Here is an 18,583-nt window from a genome sequence, read left to right as displayed (position 1 = left end):
TTTGCTAATATTTTCTCCCGTTCTGTAGGTGTCTGTTTACTCTGCTGGTAGTTTCTTTAGCAGTGCAGAAGCTCTCAAGTTTAATTAGATCCCACTTGTCAATTTTTGCTGTTGTTGCTATTGCTTTTCGTATCTTTGTCATGAAATCTTTGCCCATTCCTGTGTCCAGGATGGTATTGCCTAGGTCGTCTTCCAGGAATTTTATAGTTTTGGGTTTTACATCTAAGACTTTAATCTATCTTAAGTTCATTTTCATATATAGTGTAAGGAAGGGGTTCAGCTTCAATCTTCTGCGTATGGCTAGCCAGTTATCCCAGCACTATTTATTGAATAGGGAGTCTTTTCTGCATCACTTGTTTTTGTCATAGTAAAGCTATTTTTAAAAACTAAAGAGACAAAAATGTGTTAACAAACCACTGAAAAACTTGGAAAATAGAGAATTCATAAATATAACTATGTCATTTTAAAATATTTAAAATTTTGTAAATTTTAGAGAATTATAAAATAAATATTTAAATCTATAATTTTTGTTACATCTAAATCCATAGAATCCATAGGCTATATCTATGATACTGTATCTAATATAGTATCTGAAATTTGGTTTGGAGGTTTTGTTGTTGTTGTTTTTGGAGACAGAGTGTCAGTCTGTCCCCCGGGCTGGAGTACAGCACCATCTTGGCTCACTACAACCTCTGCCTCCCGGGTACAAGTGATTCTCATGCCTCAGCCTCCCTAGTAGCTGGGACTACAGGCATGTGCCACCATGCCTGGCTAATTTTTTTGTATTTTTAGTAGAGATGGGGTTTTGCCATGTTGGCCAGGCTGGTTTCAAACTCCTGGCCCCAAGCAATCTGCCCACCTCAGCCTCCCAAAGTGCTAGGATTACAGGAGTGAGCCACTGCACCCAGCCTCTTTGTGGTTTTTTTTTTTTTTAAATAAGTTTAGAACATCTACTGTTTAGAACTATACATTTGCATGTTTTTCAAATTAGAAAAATGAAGTCAGAAAGCCACAAGATAAATTGCAGTTATTTTTTCCAAACGTGCTCCATAAATTAAGAAAATATTACACTTTTTTTTAACCGTAAGTGACTGTACATTTACTCGCTAATACTCTTCCCTGTTCGATAGGAGGTCTGGGCTTAAAACCCTCTAAATGTCTGATTAAAGACTCAAATGCTTTAATTCCTGTTGTTCTGCTTCATTAGAGATACAGTTGTGTGATGGATGCTCATTATATTTTTGAATTAACTAATTTGTGTATTCTCACATTCCAAACTTGTCTGTCCTGATTTCCCCCAGTTTGATGCCGACCGCGATGAGGACGAGGTGTTCTATGACATCAGTGTGGCAGTTGACAACAAGTTATTTCCAAACAAAGAGGCTGCAGCAGGTAAGTCACTGTGTCCTTTAGACAACAGTACGCCGTGATCACCTGCCGAATGTCTGGGGCTTTGTTTTAATGGATGAAGCTAAACAAACTGCTGCAAGGTTTGAAGGATGACAAAGTCTCATACTTTCTGGTATAAAAATAAAAGTACAAAACAAAGTAGAGAGGAAAGGCTATAAATCTGTTCCTTATAGTTGCTGCTTTTCTTCCAGTCATTGCACATGCACATTACCAGGTAGTCACAATGTAACATAGGGCCTATGTTACTATAATAGAAAAATATCTAACCTAACCCATACTTTGTACAACAATTAAAATTTACAATATCTCCAGGACCCCCTAACTCATACGATAAGTTTCTCCCTCATTGCCTGAAAAAAGCATCCCCTCCAATCTGGTAGCCACTCCCATCCCAACCCACAGCTCCTGTGTGACCCCTACCTCTTCTCTGCCTAAGTGCTCTTGCCTGGAACTTTGACTTTGGACATTGATGTGGAGTAATCATACCTCCTAATGTAGGCAGTACTCACGGTTCTGTCCTGACCCTCCTCTCATTGTCTCCGTACTCTGACCCTGAGTCAACTCATTGTCACAAGTGGCTTCAACATCAATTCTATGTGGATGACTCTCCAGTCTTAGTCTCAGTCCTGACCTTCTTTCTTCTGAGTAATGATCTCCAAGGGTAAAGACCAAAAGCTTGGGGCCATAAAGAAAAACGGCTAAACACTTAACATTTTAAATCACTATTTGAAGCCACCTAAGAGTAGCTTCAAAGAAAGAATTAGAAGGGTAAGGTGGTAGTCTTTCTGGGCAGACCCACAGAACACAGATAACCGATGTAAACTCATCTGCCTAACTTTCTGATGAGATTTATAAAAAGTTGGCCTATTGCAAGAAAGATAAAATATTGAGAATCATTTAAGATTATGAAAACATGACTACTGCTGCTCTGAAAAATACTATGACTCTGTGCTTTTCAAGTTAATATTTTATTTAGAAAATGCTTTAGAAGTGACTACCTCTAACGACAAATATCTAACTGCTGGATATCCTCAGTTTGCTAATAAGTGGGATGGAGGGGCTGATTTAAGCCGCCCCTTCTTTGGGACACCCAGCACTTCATGGCTCGCTAGCAGTGCTTCTCCACTAGGGAGCCTTGTGCCCTGCAGTGATGCAACTGTGCTGGTTTCTGTACCAGTAGGAAACCGCCTGAGGTCGGGTGCTGTGTCCTCCTTCTCTTAAGGTTTCCTTGGTAAAGTGCGTAGTGCCTGAGCCTTAGCAGCGGCTTCCAGGCGTCTACTTTCTCCTCTCTATACCTCAGAGCTCATACACAGAAGACTCTGTGCTTACAGCCTCAACTCCCGCTAACTCTTCCACTCCTGAGACCCCCTGAAAGCTGGCTTCTGCTTCAGCCTTAGAATAAGTCTCTTCTCTAAAACAGCCCTTGGTGAATAAAGTGCCGTAAACTAGAAGTAAATGGTGCCTCCCCTACAGGAGGCAAATACTGTGTACCTCCAGGATGCTGTCGCTGTTAAGGAACAATGGTGACATCTCCTGGCTTATAAAATGTTGATGACTCACCCAATAAATAAGTCATATCCATGGCCTCTGCTCTGTGAATTGTCAGCCTCCAGGTTTGGTCCCTCCACTGTTTTTTTCTCTCTCAACTCTCTGCAGAATCTCAGCTGCCCCACAGCTCCCATATCGCCTCCTATGAATGGCATCCAATTCTCTTTCTCTCACCTCGACCTTTCTCCAGGGAGCCAGGCAGAAACATGCTTGCCCTCACACTACACACTGATCATCATTCTGCGGGGCCACCTTGGGAGTCCAAACCTTTGTCTCTATTCCCACTGCAGTCACCAAACACTTTGTCATTCCTCATCCCTGGCCTCTTCTGTCTGTCATGAATGTCCTGCTGCCATGGGGATCTTCACAGAATGCAGCTCTAAGCATCCTGCCTTTCTGGAAAAAAAAAAAAAAAAAAAAAAAAAAAAAAACCTTCAATGACTCCTGCAGGCTGGCCACGAGTACGCTTAGCACAGAAGAAAGCCTCAAATCCTTTGCTTTCCTGCAGTGGTCCTGTTACTGCAACAACATCCCCTCCCCAGCGTCACTGGCACCAGCTTCCCCCAGTTCTCTGAATACCTCAAGTTCCTTCCTGCCTTAGGCATTTTCCACCTGCTCTTCTCTCTGCTTAGAAAACGCCTCTCCTCATTTGCATCCCTCTCACTCTCCCAACCCCACAGAGCCCCATCCTGCACCTGGCCAGATTCTACTTTGCGCCTCAGAGTAAACGTGGTGATTTTCTCAAGGAGACTTTCTCAGACCCCACCCCAGACTAGCTTAGGCCCTTGAATAGCACCCTGTGACCCACAGGTGTACCAGGACTTTTCTTAGAGACTACCATTGCTCTAACTGTCTGCTTCTTCAAGGCCTGTCTGCAGTGTCTCCCCCTCGATGAAACCCTCCACCCACACTTCTAGCAAAGCCATCTGGCTGCGTCACTCAACTGCTCTGGGCCTCCATCTCCTTATCTATAAAGAGGGGATAATAATAGCAGCTACCCCAGAGGATTGTTCTGAAAAATAAATGGTTTCTGTGTGCAAAGTATGTGGCTGTCACATTGAAAAGGCTATCTATGAGTTCCTGTCTTTGCAGCAGATTTGAGGGCTCATGGGGAGAAACCACATCTTACACAATACAACTTTCCCCCCTTTTCCTGGATTTACTTCTTCTCTCTTCTCCTTCTCTGCCCTCCTCCCTGCCCCAACCCTGTCCTGGAGTGACTGAAAAGCTCCCCGCTTCCCCTTCTCACCCAGAGCAGCCCACCAACACCCAGATCCCTCAAAGAGTTCTAGTCCCAAATACCGTCAGAATATTTTTCCAAGTAAATACAATGCTCTTCCTACACATTGTAATGAACACTCTCTATGCCTGTGGAATTCGAGCTGGATTCTGAGTGCTTAATGCAGGTCAGGCACTTATAGGAGACATTTAATGTTTGTAGCATGGATCAATGAGAGCAAGAACTGTAAAGGTAAAGTGGAAGTATCCTTTCATTTTTAGTCATTTGGTACATATGCATTGAACACATGTACCTTCTAAGTTTTGTTCTTAGATTCAGAGATGAAACACAACCCTTACAGGTTTAATTTTCATTAAAATTAAACAGTAACGAACCTGTTAACGAAAATTAAACTGTAAGCTACCCTGTAAGAGACAGGACAAGGGAGAAACTGCTTTCCTCAGAGGGTGCAGTTTAAGGGTTGGAGGAGTTTTATTTACAGACACCCTTCACTGCTTAAGAAGCCCTGCAATTGTAGAAGTGTCTTTATGGGGTACTCAAAGTGGGAGGAGGATTTTCCTAAAAGTTTGAGTTAAAGATCCACTAGGAGGAAAAACATCTGGAACGCTGTCCCAGAAAGTAATATGGTTATAGCCTCTGGTACCTCTAAAGCCAATTTGTATCATCTTCCCACTTAAATTGAAGGAGCCAACCTGAAAATAATATTTCCGAAGGCCATTCTAAAACTAGCAGCACTGGGTGCTTCCTCTGGGGTTCTGTATTTCAGCTCATACCTTTCTCTGTCATCTATAGAAAGAATATTTTTAAATCTGAAAAGAAATTGAAAAATTCAAAATAGGGGGAAATGAAAGCTACACTATCACTTTTTCATAACATCCTAATTTTGCTGTCTTTTTTGAGTAACAAGATCATTGCAGTTGTTTTATGTGTTAAATTATCCAACAAAAGAAGGCAGTAATGTGTACATTTGTCTATATTTTCCCTCTATTTTTTGTGTCAAACCTTAAGAGTATTATTAAAGGTCCCATTTTCAGCAAACCAAGAAACCATTGCTAAAAGAAAATGAAAGCCATTCAATCATTATCCAAGCCTATAATGATATCCTTTGTCTGTTGCCTCCCATGATATATTAATACTGTTGCCAGGAGTAACAATGTTTCAAGAAATTTCATCCCTAATGATACAATATAATTCCTGTTAAAAGCATTTTATTGCGACAGAGGGAGACTCCGTCAAAAAAAAAAAAAAACATACATTTTATTAGGAAATCCAATCTCTTCTTATTTATAAGCATGAAGCTTTCTTTTAAACAAAGGTATTTTCATTCTACCGTTGCTGAAGATAGTTTTCTAATTATCTTGCTCCGTTTTCAAGTATTAACATGTAATATCCATTAAGTGAGTTGTTTAAGAGCCCTTCACATTGTCCTTTTTGAAAACAACGGAAAGAACATTTCATAATTAAATAAAATAAGTAGGACACAGGTACTAAAAGCGGCTATATGTTTAAAAAGATTTTATGTTCAGATCACAGTACTCACTCCACATGAATCACTCGAAGTACAGGTGAAGCAAAGGTATCATTTGAATCCAATAGCTATCACCACTTCCACTAGTCAGTGGCAGATAATAATCATATTGTGGAAGTAAAGAAAGCCAGCTAAAATTTGTGTTATCTTTAATGATGCTGTCAATAGCAGCCACCTAGAAGGCAGCATTGATTGTTACCAGCTTGAATGAGACTCCTTAATTCCACTTCTGATTCTTCCATTTCCACAGCCACCCTATGACCTGCGTCATCATCAACCATTCACTGTTCCTCATTTTCTCAGCACATAGACTTCACAGCATGCTTCTCCAGGTCCTTTCCTGTAGAGCACTGTAGCAAAAGAGGGTCTGTATGAATCCATTTCGATTGCCCCTGCTTAGAATTTGGAGTCAACATGGTGTGTTAGAAAGAGAAGTAGGAGCTACTGGCTCTGCCTTTCTACATGACCTAGGCCAAGTTTTTTAACTTCTCTCCATCTCATTTTCTTCTTTTCTAAAATGAGAAGTGGGATTCTGTGAAATAGATGTTGAAAGTAATGGCAAAAACCACTATTTCTTTTGCACCAACCTGATAGTTCTAAAACGTCTATTATCTTATAATGGAAAAAATATATATATATGTATTTTTTATTTCTGATACTTACTGCCTCACAACATAAGTGCAAACTGACCTTCAAACTGGGCTTTAAGACGGCCGAGTATTTTGGCCCCAAGATACACCTTACAAAATTCTTTATTTGAAAAAAATACCAAAAGTACAAAGGTAGAAAAATTATGTATAATCCCACTAATGTTAAAACACATATGTAAATTAAGTCTTCCCACCTCTACCTTCTAATCTCTGTTAATAGCATGGTGGGTAGTCTTGCCAACTCCATTCTTGCAACCACCTTATGAACAGTGGTCTGGCAAGGGCTGTGCTGACAGCGTGACTAGCATCACCCAGGGTTGTTCTGAGCACATGTATGCAACTCTTCATGGCAACTCTATGATTACTTTTCCAAAATGGTTTGATGGTTTAATATGTCCATTTTGAAAAACTTTATCATCCTGTAAAAAATGTAAAGATATAAACAGAGTAAACACTGGCATTACTGCTTAGAACTTAATTTAATTTGGTAATGGCTATTACTTTGTCAAGTTGGTAGACAGCAGGGACAATGATAAGAGAAGAGGAGGGGAAAAAAGACAAGAGATGAGAAAAGACTGTGTGAGGACATACCCCGACTCATTTTGAAAGAAAATATGAAAGCAACATCGGGGACAGGTCTATATCTGAGAAGTGTATGAGATGCTTAACATTTTTTACAAATCTATATTCATTATTCATTACTCATTGGATATTCTGACTAATCTATATTCATTATTCATTACTCATTGGATATTCTGACTAAGAATTATTTGCCAAGGCCAAGTTTACAGTGAAACAATGTTTTTTCACAGGATATATAATATTTTATGGGCAGCACTGAATTCAGTCTTTCTGGGTAGTTAGATGATATATATTTCCTAGCAGGAAAGAGTTATTAAATGAGAATGATGAATCAGTTGTGCTTCAGAAGTCCCATTGTAAAAATTACCAATTTAAGTCTGAGCCTTGGGGATTAATGGGTAAGTGATTTAATGAAACCTGTAGTACCTAAGGGAAATAATCTCTCTATTCATACATTAAGTTAACCTGATTTTTCTTACCTTCAGCAACTAAGGTGACCTGAAGGCTTGAGGAAAAACTCGGGTTTTCACGGAGTACGCAAACTTAGCCCTTCCTATTTCTGGAAACCCCTTACTCTCTTCCCACTCTGTTCTTTGCTCATGGTGTTCCTTCTACTTCCATTATTACTGCAAATCCTGAAACTGCTCCCCCTCCTGGACAACCTGTATTCACCCTCAAAATTCAGGATCATAGATGAGTACCTCGTGAAGAATCTTAACTCCACCATCACCTCTACTACTAATCAGAATTAGTAGCTCACTCTCTTGGGCTGCTGAGCCTTTAATAATAACCTCTTGTTGACAAATTATTCTTCCTCACAGTATTTTCTTCTTAAGGATGCAGACAGTGTCCAGAGTCTCTGCATTTTGAATCTCCCGCAAAACATTGTACCTGGCAGATGAGAAGAGTCTAGAAATGTTTGTGAATTTAATGTAATATAGGAAAATATGGAAACCTAGTGAGAGACTGTTTGCTTTAGAAACATACATAGACAACCTCCATCCACTTGTCTTTTCTTTCCTAATCTTAGGTTCAAGTGACCTTGATCCTTCGATGATATTGGACACTGGAGAGATCATTGATACAGGATCTGATTATGAAGATCAGGTAATTAAAATCTAAAAATAGTTCTCTATTTAAATGTTTTTAAGTTGAACCTTTGTAAGTGTTTTATGAAAATTCGAATTATAAAAACTCACTTTGTGAAATATATACAGATAACTAATAACATATTACATGATAAATTACAGTAGTCTACAGCTTTCATTCACTAAGTCTGGCTCTTTGGCACTCCCTTGTCCAAAGATCCAAAACACAGTGAATTAAAGAAAGGTTTATCATCAAAAGTTAACATGGGATACAAATGAGGTTCTCTTGCCCAAGAATTTGCCTGTGTCTCCATCCCTTCCCACTAATAAACTAATAATATTTACTGAGCATCAGCTACAGGTTCAGGGCTCTGCTATTTTATTGCTAACTGTATTAGTCCATTTTCAAGCTGCTGATAAAGACATACCTGAGACTGGGCAATTTACAAAAGAAAGAGGTTTAATGGAGAACTCACAGTTCCACATGACTGGGGAGACCCCACAATCATGGCAGAAGACAAGGAGGAGCAAGTCACATCTTACATGGATGGCAGAAGGCAAAGGGAGAACTTGTGCAGGGAAACTGCTGATTTTAAAACCATCGGATCTTGTGAGACCCATTCACTATCACAACAGCACAGAAAAGACCTGCCTCCATGATTCAGTCATCTCCCACTGGCTCCCTCCCACAACATGTGGGAATCATGGGAGCTACAAGATGAGATTTGGGTGGGGACACAGAGCCAAACCATATCACTAACCTGTGGAAGGAAATGACGACCGAGGAAAGCATAGCCAAGAAGTTAAATACATTTTCTCTTTGAATAAAACTGAAGACATTTATCTGGGTCATTTTCCTCTCCACAGAAGAACTCTCTCTGCTGCTATATTTTAATGAACCAAAATAGTTGGCAAATGAGCCAACCCCCTAATTAGGCTTTATTTTTAAAAAAGAAAAATGTCCAAAACTTTCTTCCGCCTCTCATCCGTGCTCCTCAGCAATGGCTGAAAGCCAAGTGAACATGTTCTTGGGGGAGGCTTTGTTCCCATCTTTAACTAATATTCATCACAAATAAAGCAAACAGATCTGACCAGTGTCCATGTGTAATGGCTGGCTGTATATTTCATATACATATTCAGAAGCTATTTTCTGAGTATAAAGTTATTTCCTTATAGCACAAAGCAAGGAGATGATGTTGGCAAGTGCTATAATAGCTACACGTTTATAGTAATTTTTAACATCGATTAAGTACTTACTACATGCGAAATGTTGTGCCGAGTTTCTTATATAACTCACCAATTCTTCACAACATCTCTAGGAAGTAGGAATTATTATGTCTATATCACAGACAAAAAAAAAGGACTAGAAGAGTAATTTACCCAAGGTTACATAAATAGTTTCACAGTAGGAATGTGAACTTAGGGCACATTCTCTAGCGTACCCAAGACTGGGCAATTTACAAAAGAAAGAGGTTGTAGTGCCTCTGCCACAATGTACTGCCCTCCTATCCTAGCCTCCAAAGACAGGTCATTCAGTGATATGTATTGGGAGCCTTTTCAGTTGCTGGCCCATAAGACCCCAGCAGAGGCTAATGCAAAATGACCACTTACAATCTAAAATTACAGACTGCACAAAGAAATGATCCACAACAAGGAAGCCAGCTAGCTAAAGAAATGGAAGACTCCACACCCCTAAGAACTAGAAAGAACAGAAAAATCTAAAAGAAATCATAATATAAGGATATTCTAAATATTGAAAGGGAAGATTAGAAGCCATGAAACAAATACATGAACAAATGGAAAAGAAGAAAGAAAAAGGGAAGAAACAGGCATTGTAGGCACACACAAAAATATTGTCATTGAAATAGAAATTCAATTAACAGTTGAATAGTAGACTAGATGCAACGAAAAAGGGACTTAATGATAGAGTAGAGGAAATTGCCATAGAATAAAACACAGAGCTAAATAGTTGTCATATATGAGAAAGAACTTAGGAGACATTGAGGATAGAATGATTGGTTCAACATATTCTAAAAGGAATTCCAGAATGAGAGAATGGAGGGGATGGAGCCGAGGTTATATTTTAACAGATAATAGTTGAGAATTTTACAGAGATGAATAAGACAAGTCCCAGTCCCAAGATGGAAAGAACATATCCAGTCCTGAGCAGGATTTTTTTTAATCCTCATCTATTCTTTTTTCACTTAGTCATTCAACAGGTATTAATTGGACACCGACTGTGTGCCAGTTTCTGTTTAGGCACTTAGAATATAATTACGTAAAACAAGCAAGGGCTCTTGTGGCAAGAAGCCTACATCAGAGTGCGGAAGACAGAAAGTAAACAATAAACATAGTAAATTAGTCAGTTCTCTAGATTGTCAGAGGTGATAAAATCTATGAGAAAAGGAAGTAGATCAGGGTAAGGGGGTTAGGAATGCTGGGGGAGGAACAGATCACCGCATTAATCAGGATGGTCCATATTAAATGGTATGACCTCATTAAAGAGGTGAGATCTGAGCAGTGACTTAAAATATAACGTAAACCAGCAGAAGATGGAAGAGAAAACTAAAATATTAAAAGTGAAAATATACTGTTACAGCTCTTTTAGAATTTGTCTAGCAGGCTTTCTAGTTTTTGCTGGAAAGCCCAGAAAAAAAAAATTCTTTTAAAAAATTAAAAAGTGAAAATGCAATTACTATAAAGGAATGACAATTTTGTTTGCAGCAGATTAAATGAAACAAGAACTTACATTTATTTAGCACCTACTGTAAACCAGGAATGTGTTTTATGGTTTACATGCATTATTGCTGATCCTTACAATAACTCAAGAAGTAAGTTCTGTTCATCCCTAATTTACAGCCAAGGAAATTGAAGCTCACAAAAGTTAACTGACTTCCCAAGACCACAAAGCTAGCAAGTTGTAGAGTCAGGAATCAAACTTTGATTTGCCTGGCACCAAAATCTATTCTCCACTTTCCCCACTCCAATAAAGCCGTTAACAAGCTCACTAGTAATCTTTCGCCAATTCCAGTTAACCCTTTTTAGTTATCTCTCTTGACCTTTGCTGCATTTGACACTGTAAACTAGGGATCACCACACTTTTTCTGTAAAGGACCAGGTAGTGTAAATATTTTAGGCTTTGTGGGCCCATATGGTATCTGTTGCAACTACTCAAACTCTGCCATCGTTGAGCAAAACAGCCAAAACAATATGTAAACAATGAATGTGGCTTTGTTGCAGTAAAACATTATATGTGGATACTGAAATTCAAATTCCATATAATTTTCAAGTCATTTATTTCCACTATTTAAAAATGTGAAATTCATTCTTGCTGAAAGGCCATACAAAAATAGGCAGCAGAGTGGATTTGACCTGCAGGCCATAGTTTGCTGACTCCTGTCGTGAACCATTCCCCCATTGCTGACATTCTTTCCATTAGCTTTCAACATTTCTAGAGCTTTTAATACTTGTGTGTGTGCTTCGTATTTATTACCTCATTTTATCCTCAGACAACTATATTATTATTATCCCAATTTTACTGATGAGGAATCTGAGGCACAGAGAAATTAAGAAGTTTACCCAAGGTCACACTGTTGGCAAGAGGTAAAGCCAGGATTCAAAAGGTAGAGCTAGGATTCGAATCCAGCTGTGTGACTCCAGAGCCAGGCGCAGGAGAGATAGGCTAGGTTGTGCTGGTATAATTAATAAAACTGAAAATCTGAGAGCTTTCCTTCCAGAGTTCCTTTTACATGTGACCTCCAAAGGGATTATGGATGGGAAGGAGAAGAATTTGAGGAAGATGCACCTGCATTGAATTGCACATTACCTCATCTCACATTCAGTAGCAACCCTAGTCACTGGCTCTACCTAGATGCAAGGAAGCTGAGAAATGGAGCTTATTTATATGCCCAGGAAGGGAGAGATGGGCTTGGTGAGCACCAAGCCAGTCTCAGCCACAAAGCTTCTGCTCCTAACCACAGGCTGCAGCACCTGCCTCCATGTGATCCCTGCCTCTTACTTCTCGCTTCACTCATTCTTGGTTTCCTTGCTGAACTCCTCTCCATCAGTCTATTATTTAACTGTGAACACTCCCCAGCATACTGACTGTGGCCCCTTCTCTCCTAACTGCACATGTTCTCCTATGAGAGGCTCAGTCACAGCCATGGTTTTGGCTTCACTTAGACCTTCCTGGTGAGCTCCTGTTGCATATGTCTGACTACTAAGTAACACCAGTTGGATTTCCCATGTGCATCTTGAATTCAACATGTCCAAAACCACGCTCACCATCTTCCCCCACAAAATCTGTTCTTCCTTCTGTTCTTCCTATTTCTGTGAATGATACCACCATTCTCCGGCTGCCCAAGCCAGACACAAGGGCGTCTTCCTAGCCTCCTTCCTTTCTCTCTCTTCCTACATCGGTTTGATCAAGAAGCTACTCAGTTCTCCTGTGCAGGAATTGCTTCTCCCACTCCACTGCCCATGCTTTGGTTCACACCCTCAGCCTTCCTCCCGGGGACCATAGGGCCAGCCTCCTAACCAGTCTCCTTCCCTCAGTCTGCTCACCCATCAAATTATCTTCCTGAAAGCACACACAATCATGGAATTCCATGCTTAAAACTTTTCTTGGCTCTTCATCGATTTCAGAATTAAACTGGAAGCTCTTAGAAGTTTCATAGAAACTTTCAAATCTGAATATGACCTCTACATTTTTCTCGAAACTGAGCAATTGCCAGTTATCAAAACACACTGACTGCTCCAGCCACACAAAGCCATTCTCAGTTCCCTCAAATGGGTCATGTTTGCACAGTCTCTTTCCTCTATATGGAAGTTTCCTCAACCCTATTGCTTCTGTCCCATGTGACCTCTACTCATGCACCATCAGGACCAAGCTTCCCCTCTAGGAAACCCTTCTCTTGTCACAAGTTTGGTTCACCTTCTCAGGGGGCCCGTGATACTCTGTGTTGTAGTATTATCTTGCATTTCAGGTACTATGTTCTGCTCTCTGTATCCTCAGTGCCTGCCATGGAGCCTGGCATATGGCATATGCTTAATAAATGCCCATTTGTTTAAAGCCAAGAACATGAATTCCAGTACTTCTATTTAATGTGTGATGTTTTTATGCCTTACTGAGCCCCTTTTGAGCCTCAATTTTCCCTTCGAGAAAATGGTGGTGACAACCCCACTTAGAAGTACTGTTGGCTGGGTGTGGTGGCTCACACCTGTAATCCCAGCACTTTGGGAGGCCAAGGTGGGTGGATCACGAGGTCAGGAGATTGAGACCTTCCTGGCTAACACGGTGAAACCCTGTCTCTACTAAAAATACAAAAACAAAAAATTAGCCAGGCATGGTGGCAGGTACCTGTAGTCCCTGCTACTCGGGAGGCTGAGGCAGGAGAATGGCGTGAACCCGGGAGGCGGAGCTTGCAGTGAGCCAAGATAGCACCACTGCACTCCAGCCTGGGCAACAGAGCAAGGCTCTGTCTCAAACAAAAAAAAAAAAAAAAAAAAGAAGTACTGTTGTCAGAGGTAGGGAGTGCAGGGTACCTTGTACAGAACAGATGCTGCATAAATGTGAGTTCCCTACCCTCCCTCTTTCAAATATGACTGAACTTTTCAAGATAGCCTTCTATAGCTGACAGAGGCCACCACTTCTTCAACTAAGTGAATGCCAATTGTCTGAGCACTTCTGATTCTGATTCCTGGACTGGCATGTGAGGCACTTAGAAGTTGCTGCTCTATCCTAACAACCAGAACAACCAGTAAAAAGCTGAACAACTGAAAAATAAACAATCACTCTTAGATCTGTCAGAGAAGTGAGGTTACAGGACAAAGCATTGCACCAAACATTAGAGAGACAATCAGAGAATCACAACTTCCCAAACAGAAACCCACAAGCAGAAATGTCTGTGGAAGCCTGTACCAGGGCTGGAAACACTGAGCAGTGACAATAGCTGGAGGTTCTGTGTGGACAATATGAGAGTTAAAAATCCCAGAGAGATCCAGTCATGGGACCCCACACTTCTGTAAGTTTTACCTCCAGGAGCTTTGCCAGGTCCTCACAGTGAATATCTGGAAAAATTCCCCTCAGTCTTCTGGCAGTGGGAGGAGAAAAAAAAACATTTTGAAATATGCTAAAGCATTCTGCTCTTCTTAACAAGGCCTGCCCTCAGAAGAAACTATTTTACCAGGGCCTAACACTCCTAGAGCAAGAGAAAACCCAACTCTAGCCGCCTCTAGCCATCCTGTCCCACCCAAAGGGAGAAAAAGTATCGAGAAACACTGGCAAAGTTCACAGTCCAGGGCCACAGGCTCACCAAAAGACTGAGACCTAATTATAGGACTGTAGAACAATTCCCCGGCCCCATACTTTATCACAGCATTACTAAAGGTTATTTACTGTGGTTCCTTTTATTCAGTATATCAGGTCCATCTGTCAAGGAAAAATTACAAGGTATGTCAAAAGGCAAAAAACATGATTTGAATAGACTGACTAAGCATCAGAACCAGTCATATATCGCAGGAATGTGGGATTATCAGACCAGGAACATTTTATTTTATTTTTTAGAGACAGACTTTTGCTGTGTTGCCCAGGTTGAAGTGCAGTGGCATGATCATAGCTCACCGCAGCCTTGAGCTCCTTAGCTCAAGCAATCCTCTTGCCTCAGCCTCTTGAGTAGCTAGGACTACAGATGTACACCACCATGCCTGGCTAATTTTATTTTTTGTGTACATGAGTCTTGGTGTGTTGCCCAGGCTGGGAATTTTTTTAACTATGATTAATATGCCAAGGACTTTAATGATAAAAAGTAGACAACATGCAAGAACAAATGGATAATGTAAGCAGAGAAGGAAATGCTAACACAGAAGCAAAAAGAAATTCTAGAGATCAAAAACACTGTAATAGAGGTGAAGAATGCCTTTGATGGGTACATTTAATAGACTGCACATGGCTGGAGAGAGAATCTCTGAGCTTGAGGATATGACAATAGAAACTTTCAAGGCTGAAAAACAAAGGGAAAGACTGAAAAGACAAAACTGAATATCTGAGAAACATAGGATAGCTACAAAAGATGTAACATATGCATAATGGGAATACCAGAAGGAAAAGAAAGAGAATAATGAACAGAAGCAATATTTGAAGCAACATTAACTGAGAATTTCCCCTAGATTAATGAACAACACCAAACCACAGATCCAGGAATCTCAGAAAATATCAAGCAGGATAAATGCCCCAAAACAAAAGGCCTTTATATTCAAACTTCAGAAAATCAAAAATAGAGAAACAAATCTTGAAAGAAGCCAGATTTTAAAAATGCCTTACCTGTAGTAGAGCGAAGATCAAAATCATTTTTACTTTCTTTTCAGAAACTTTGCTTGTGGGAAGAAAATGGAATAAAATATTTAAAGTGTTGAAAGAGGGGAATAAAGCACCAACCTAGAATTCTGTACTCAACAAAATTATCCTTCAAAAATGAAGGAGAAATAGAGACTTTCTGAGATCAACAAAAATTGGGAGAATTTGTTGCCAGCAGACCTGCCTGGCAAGAAATGTTAAAAGAACTTTTTTAAAGAAAAGAAAAATGACATAGGGCTGGGTGTGGTGGCTCATGCCTGTAATCTCAGCACTTTGGGAGGCTGAGGCAGGTGGATTGCTTGAGGTCCGGAGTTTGAGACCAGCTTGGCCAACATGGTGAAACCCCATCTCTACTAAAAATACAAAAAAGTAGCCAGGTATGGTGGCGCGCGCCTGTAGTCCCAGCTACTCAGGAGGCTGAGGCAGGAGAATTGCTTGAACCCGGGAGGCAGAGGTTGCAGTGAGCCAAGATCATGCCACTGCACTCCAGCCTGGGCGATAGAGCAAGATTCCATCTCAAAAAAAAAAAAAAAAGAAAAGAAAAATGACATAGTTCAGAAACTCAAATCTATATAAAGAAAGGAAGAGCATGAGAGAATGAATAAGTGAAGGTAAAATAAAGAAATTTTTCTTATTCTTAATTGATCTAACAGATGAGTATGTTCAAAATAATAGCAACAATATATTTAATTATATATAATTATGATTCTGTATACATGTTTATGTATAAGTGAAATAAATGAGAGCAATGATACAAAGAACAGAAGGGAAGAATTAGGGATGTTTTGTTATTACAAGGTACTTGCACTACCCATGAAGCAGTAGAGTGTTATTTGAAAGTGGACTTGAAATAGTTGCAAATGTTTATTGCAAATTCCAGGACAACCAATTAAAAAAGTGAGAAAAGAAATATAAGTGGTATGCTCATAAAGGAGAGAAAAAGACTCAAAATGCTCAATTAAAACTACAAAAGGCAGAAAAAGTATGTAAGACAAAAATAGGAACAAAGAACAAAAGCAACAAATAGGAAACAGTAACAAATATGGTATATATTAATCGAAGTATATCAATAATCACTTTAAATTTCACCGGTCTAAACACACCTATCAAATGACAGAGATTGTCAGAGTGGATCAAAAATCAAGACCCCACTATATGTTGTCTACAAGAAACCCACTTTAAGTATAAAGACACGTATAGATTAAAAGTAAATAGAGAAAGATACACCACACTAACACTAATCAAAAGAAAGCAGGAGTTGCTAATTAATTTCAGACAGCAGAATTAAGAGGAAGGAAAGTTATCAGAGACTTTTTAAAGCATTATATAATGATAAAGAGGTTAATTCTCCAAGAGGACGTAATAATTCTTTATGTGTATGTGCCTAACAACTAAGCATCAAAACACATAAGGCAAAAACTAGTAGAATAGCAAGGAGAAATAAGTGAATTCACTATTATAGCTGGAGATTTCAACACCCCTCTATCAGAAATGGACAGATCCAACCAGAAGAAAATCAGTAAGGTTGTAACTGAACTCAATAATACCACCAAACACCCTCAGTCAACTGGATATAACTGACATCTATAGACTGCTTTATCCAACAACAACAGAATACACATTCTTCTCAAGCTCACATGGAGTATTCACCAAGACTACATTCTGGATCATAAAACATACCTTAACAAGTTTAAAAGAATATAAATCATACAGTGTCTCCTCTCAGACCACAGTCAAATTAAACTAGTATTCAATAACAGAAAGACAGAAAATCCTCAAATACCTGGTGATTAAATAGCACATTTCTCAATAATACTTGGGTCAAATAAAAAACCTCAAGAGAAGTGTTAAAATATTTTGAACTAAACGAAAATTTTAACAAAATTTGTGAGATGCACCAAAAGCAGTGATAATGGGGAAATTTATACAATTGAATGCATATATTTGTATATATGTTTGTATAAGTGAAAATTAAAATTAATAAAAGCCTCCACTGTAGAAAACTAGCAAAAGAAGACCAAATTAAGTCCAATGTAAGCCAAAGGAAAAAAACTAATAAAAATTAAAGCAGAAATCAATGAAATTATAAATAGGAAATCAAAACAGAAAACTAATAAAACCAAAAGCTGGATCTTTGAAACGATCCATAAAATCAATGAGGAGCCTCTAGCCAGGCTAACCAAGGAAAAAATAGAGAAACACAAATTATTATCAGAAATAGAAGATGAGAAATCACTACGGACCTCATGGACAGTAAAGGGATAATAAATATTATTAACAATGCTATGCCCATGAGTTTGATATGGAATGGACCAATTATTTGAAAGACACAGCCAAGACTCACACAAGAAGAAACAAACTATCTGAATAGGTATATATTATTAAATAAATTGAATCAATAACTAATAATCTCCCAAAACAGAGAGCTCTAGGTTCACTGGTGAGTTTACCAAACATTTAAGGAAGAAATCATACCAATTCTCTATCAGAAGGTAGAAGCAGAGGGAATATTTTCTAACTCATTCTATGAACCATTCTCTATATACCAACACTAGACAAAGACATTACAAAAAAAGAAAACTACAGACCAATATCTTTATAAGTGCAGGTGTGAAAATCCTCAACAACATATGTAAAAAGCCTACAGCTAACATTGTATTTAATGATGAGAAACTCGAAGCTTTCCTGCTTTTCTGCTAAGAAAAGAAATAAGGCAAGGATGTCTCCTTTCACCATTGCTTTTCAGCATTATGCGTGGAAGCCCAAGCTAATGCAATAAGACAAGAAAATAAAAAGCATATAGATTAAGAAGGAATAAATAAAAGTGTCCTTGTTCATAGATGAACACATAAAGTGGGAACTCATTACCACAAGGACAGAACCAAGCCATTCATGAAGGATCTGCCTCCGTGACCCAAACACCTCTCATAGGCCACATCTCCAACAGGGGAGGTCACATTTCAATGTGAGATGGGATGGGACAGAACATCCAAACCATATCAATGACAATGGCTTTTTAGACATAACACCAAAGGTATAATCTACAAAAGAAAAAGTGCATAATCTGGACTCCATTAAAATGTAAAACTTCTGCTAATTGTCTGAGCAGAGTGTGTAGAGTTGCTGAGCCCACACACTAAATCTGAAAATGACACCAAGGAAAATGTTTGCTGTTCCTCTTCT

The 18,583-nt window shown here is 39.2% G+C and overlaps 1 protein-coding gene and 1 non-coding gene across 4 annotated transcripts in view; both read left to right on the top strand.

The window, feature by feature from the left end:
* The window catches only part of AK5 (adenylate kinase 5), a 276,265-nt gene that overhangs the window by 126,617 nt on the left and 131,065 nt on the right, over positions 1-18,583 (top strand). For all 3 annotated transcript variants that reach the window (XM_030825171.1, XM_030825172.1, XM_003260226.2), the window contains exons 7-8: positions 1,302-1,392; positions 7,989-8,065. In XM_030825171.1, the coding sequence (XP_030681031.1) occupies positions 1,302-1,392; positions 7,989-8,065 (168 nt within the window). The remainder of the gene's footprint in view (positions 1-1,301; positions 1,393-7,988; positions 8,066-18,583) is intronic.
* LOC115837748 lies at positions 10,635-10,696 on the top strand. The gene has a single exon (XR_004032802.1). It is a non-coding gene; the product is annotated as a U7 small nuclear RNA (small nuclear RNA).

Source organism: Nomascus leucogenys, chromosome 12, assembly GCF_006542625.1.
Source record: "Nomascus leucogenys isolate Asia chromosome 12, Asia_NLE_v1, whole genome shotgun sequence".
In the NCBI taxonomy this organism is placed as follows: Eukaryota; Metazoa; Chordata; class Mammalia; order Primates; family Hylobatidae; genus Nomascus; species Nomascus leucogenys.
Note: the sequence above shows the minus strand (reverse complement) of the source record. Positions and strands in the feature narration are given on the sequence as shown.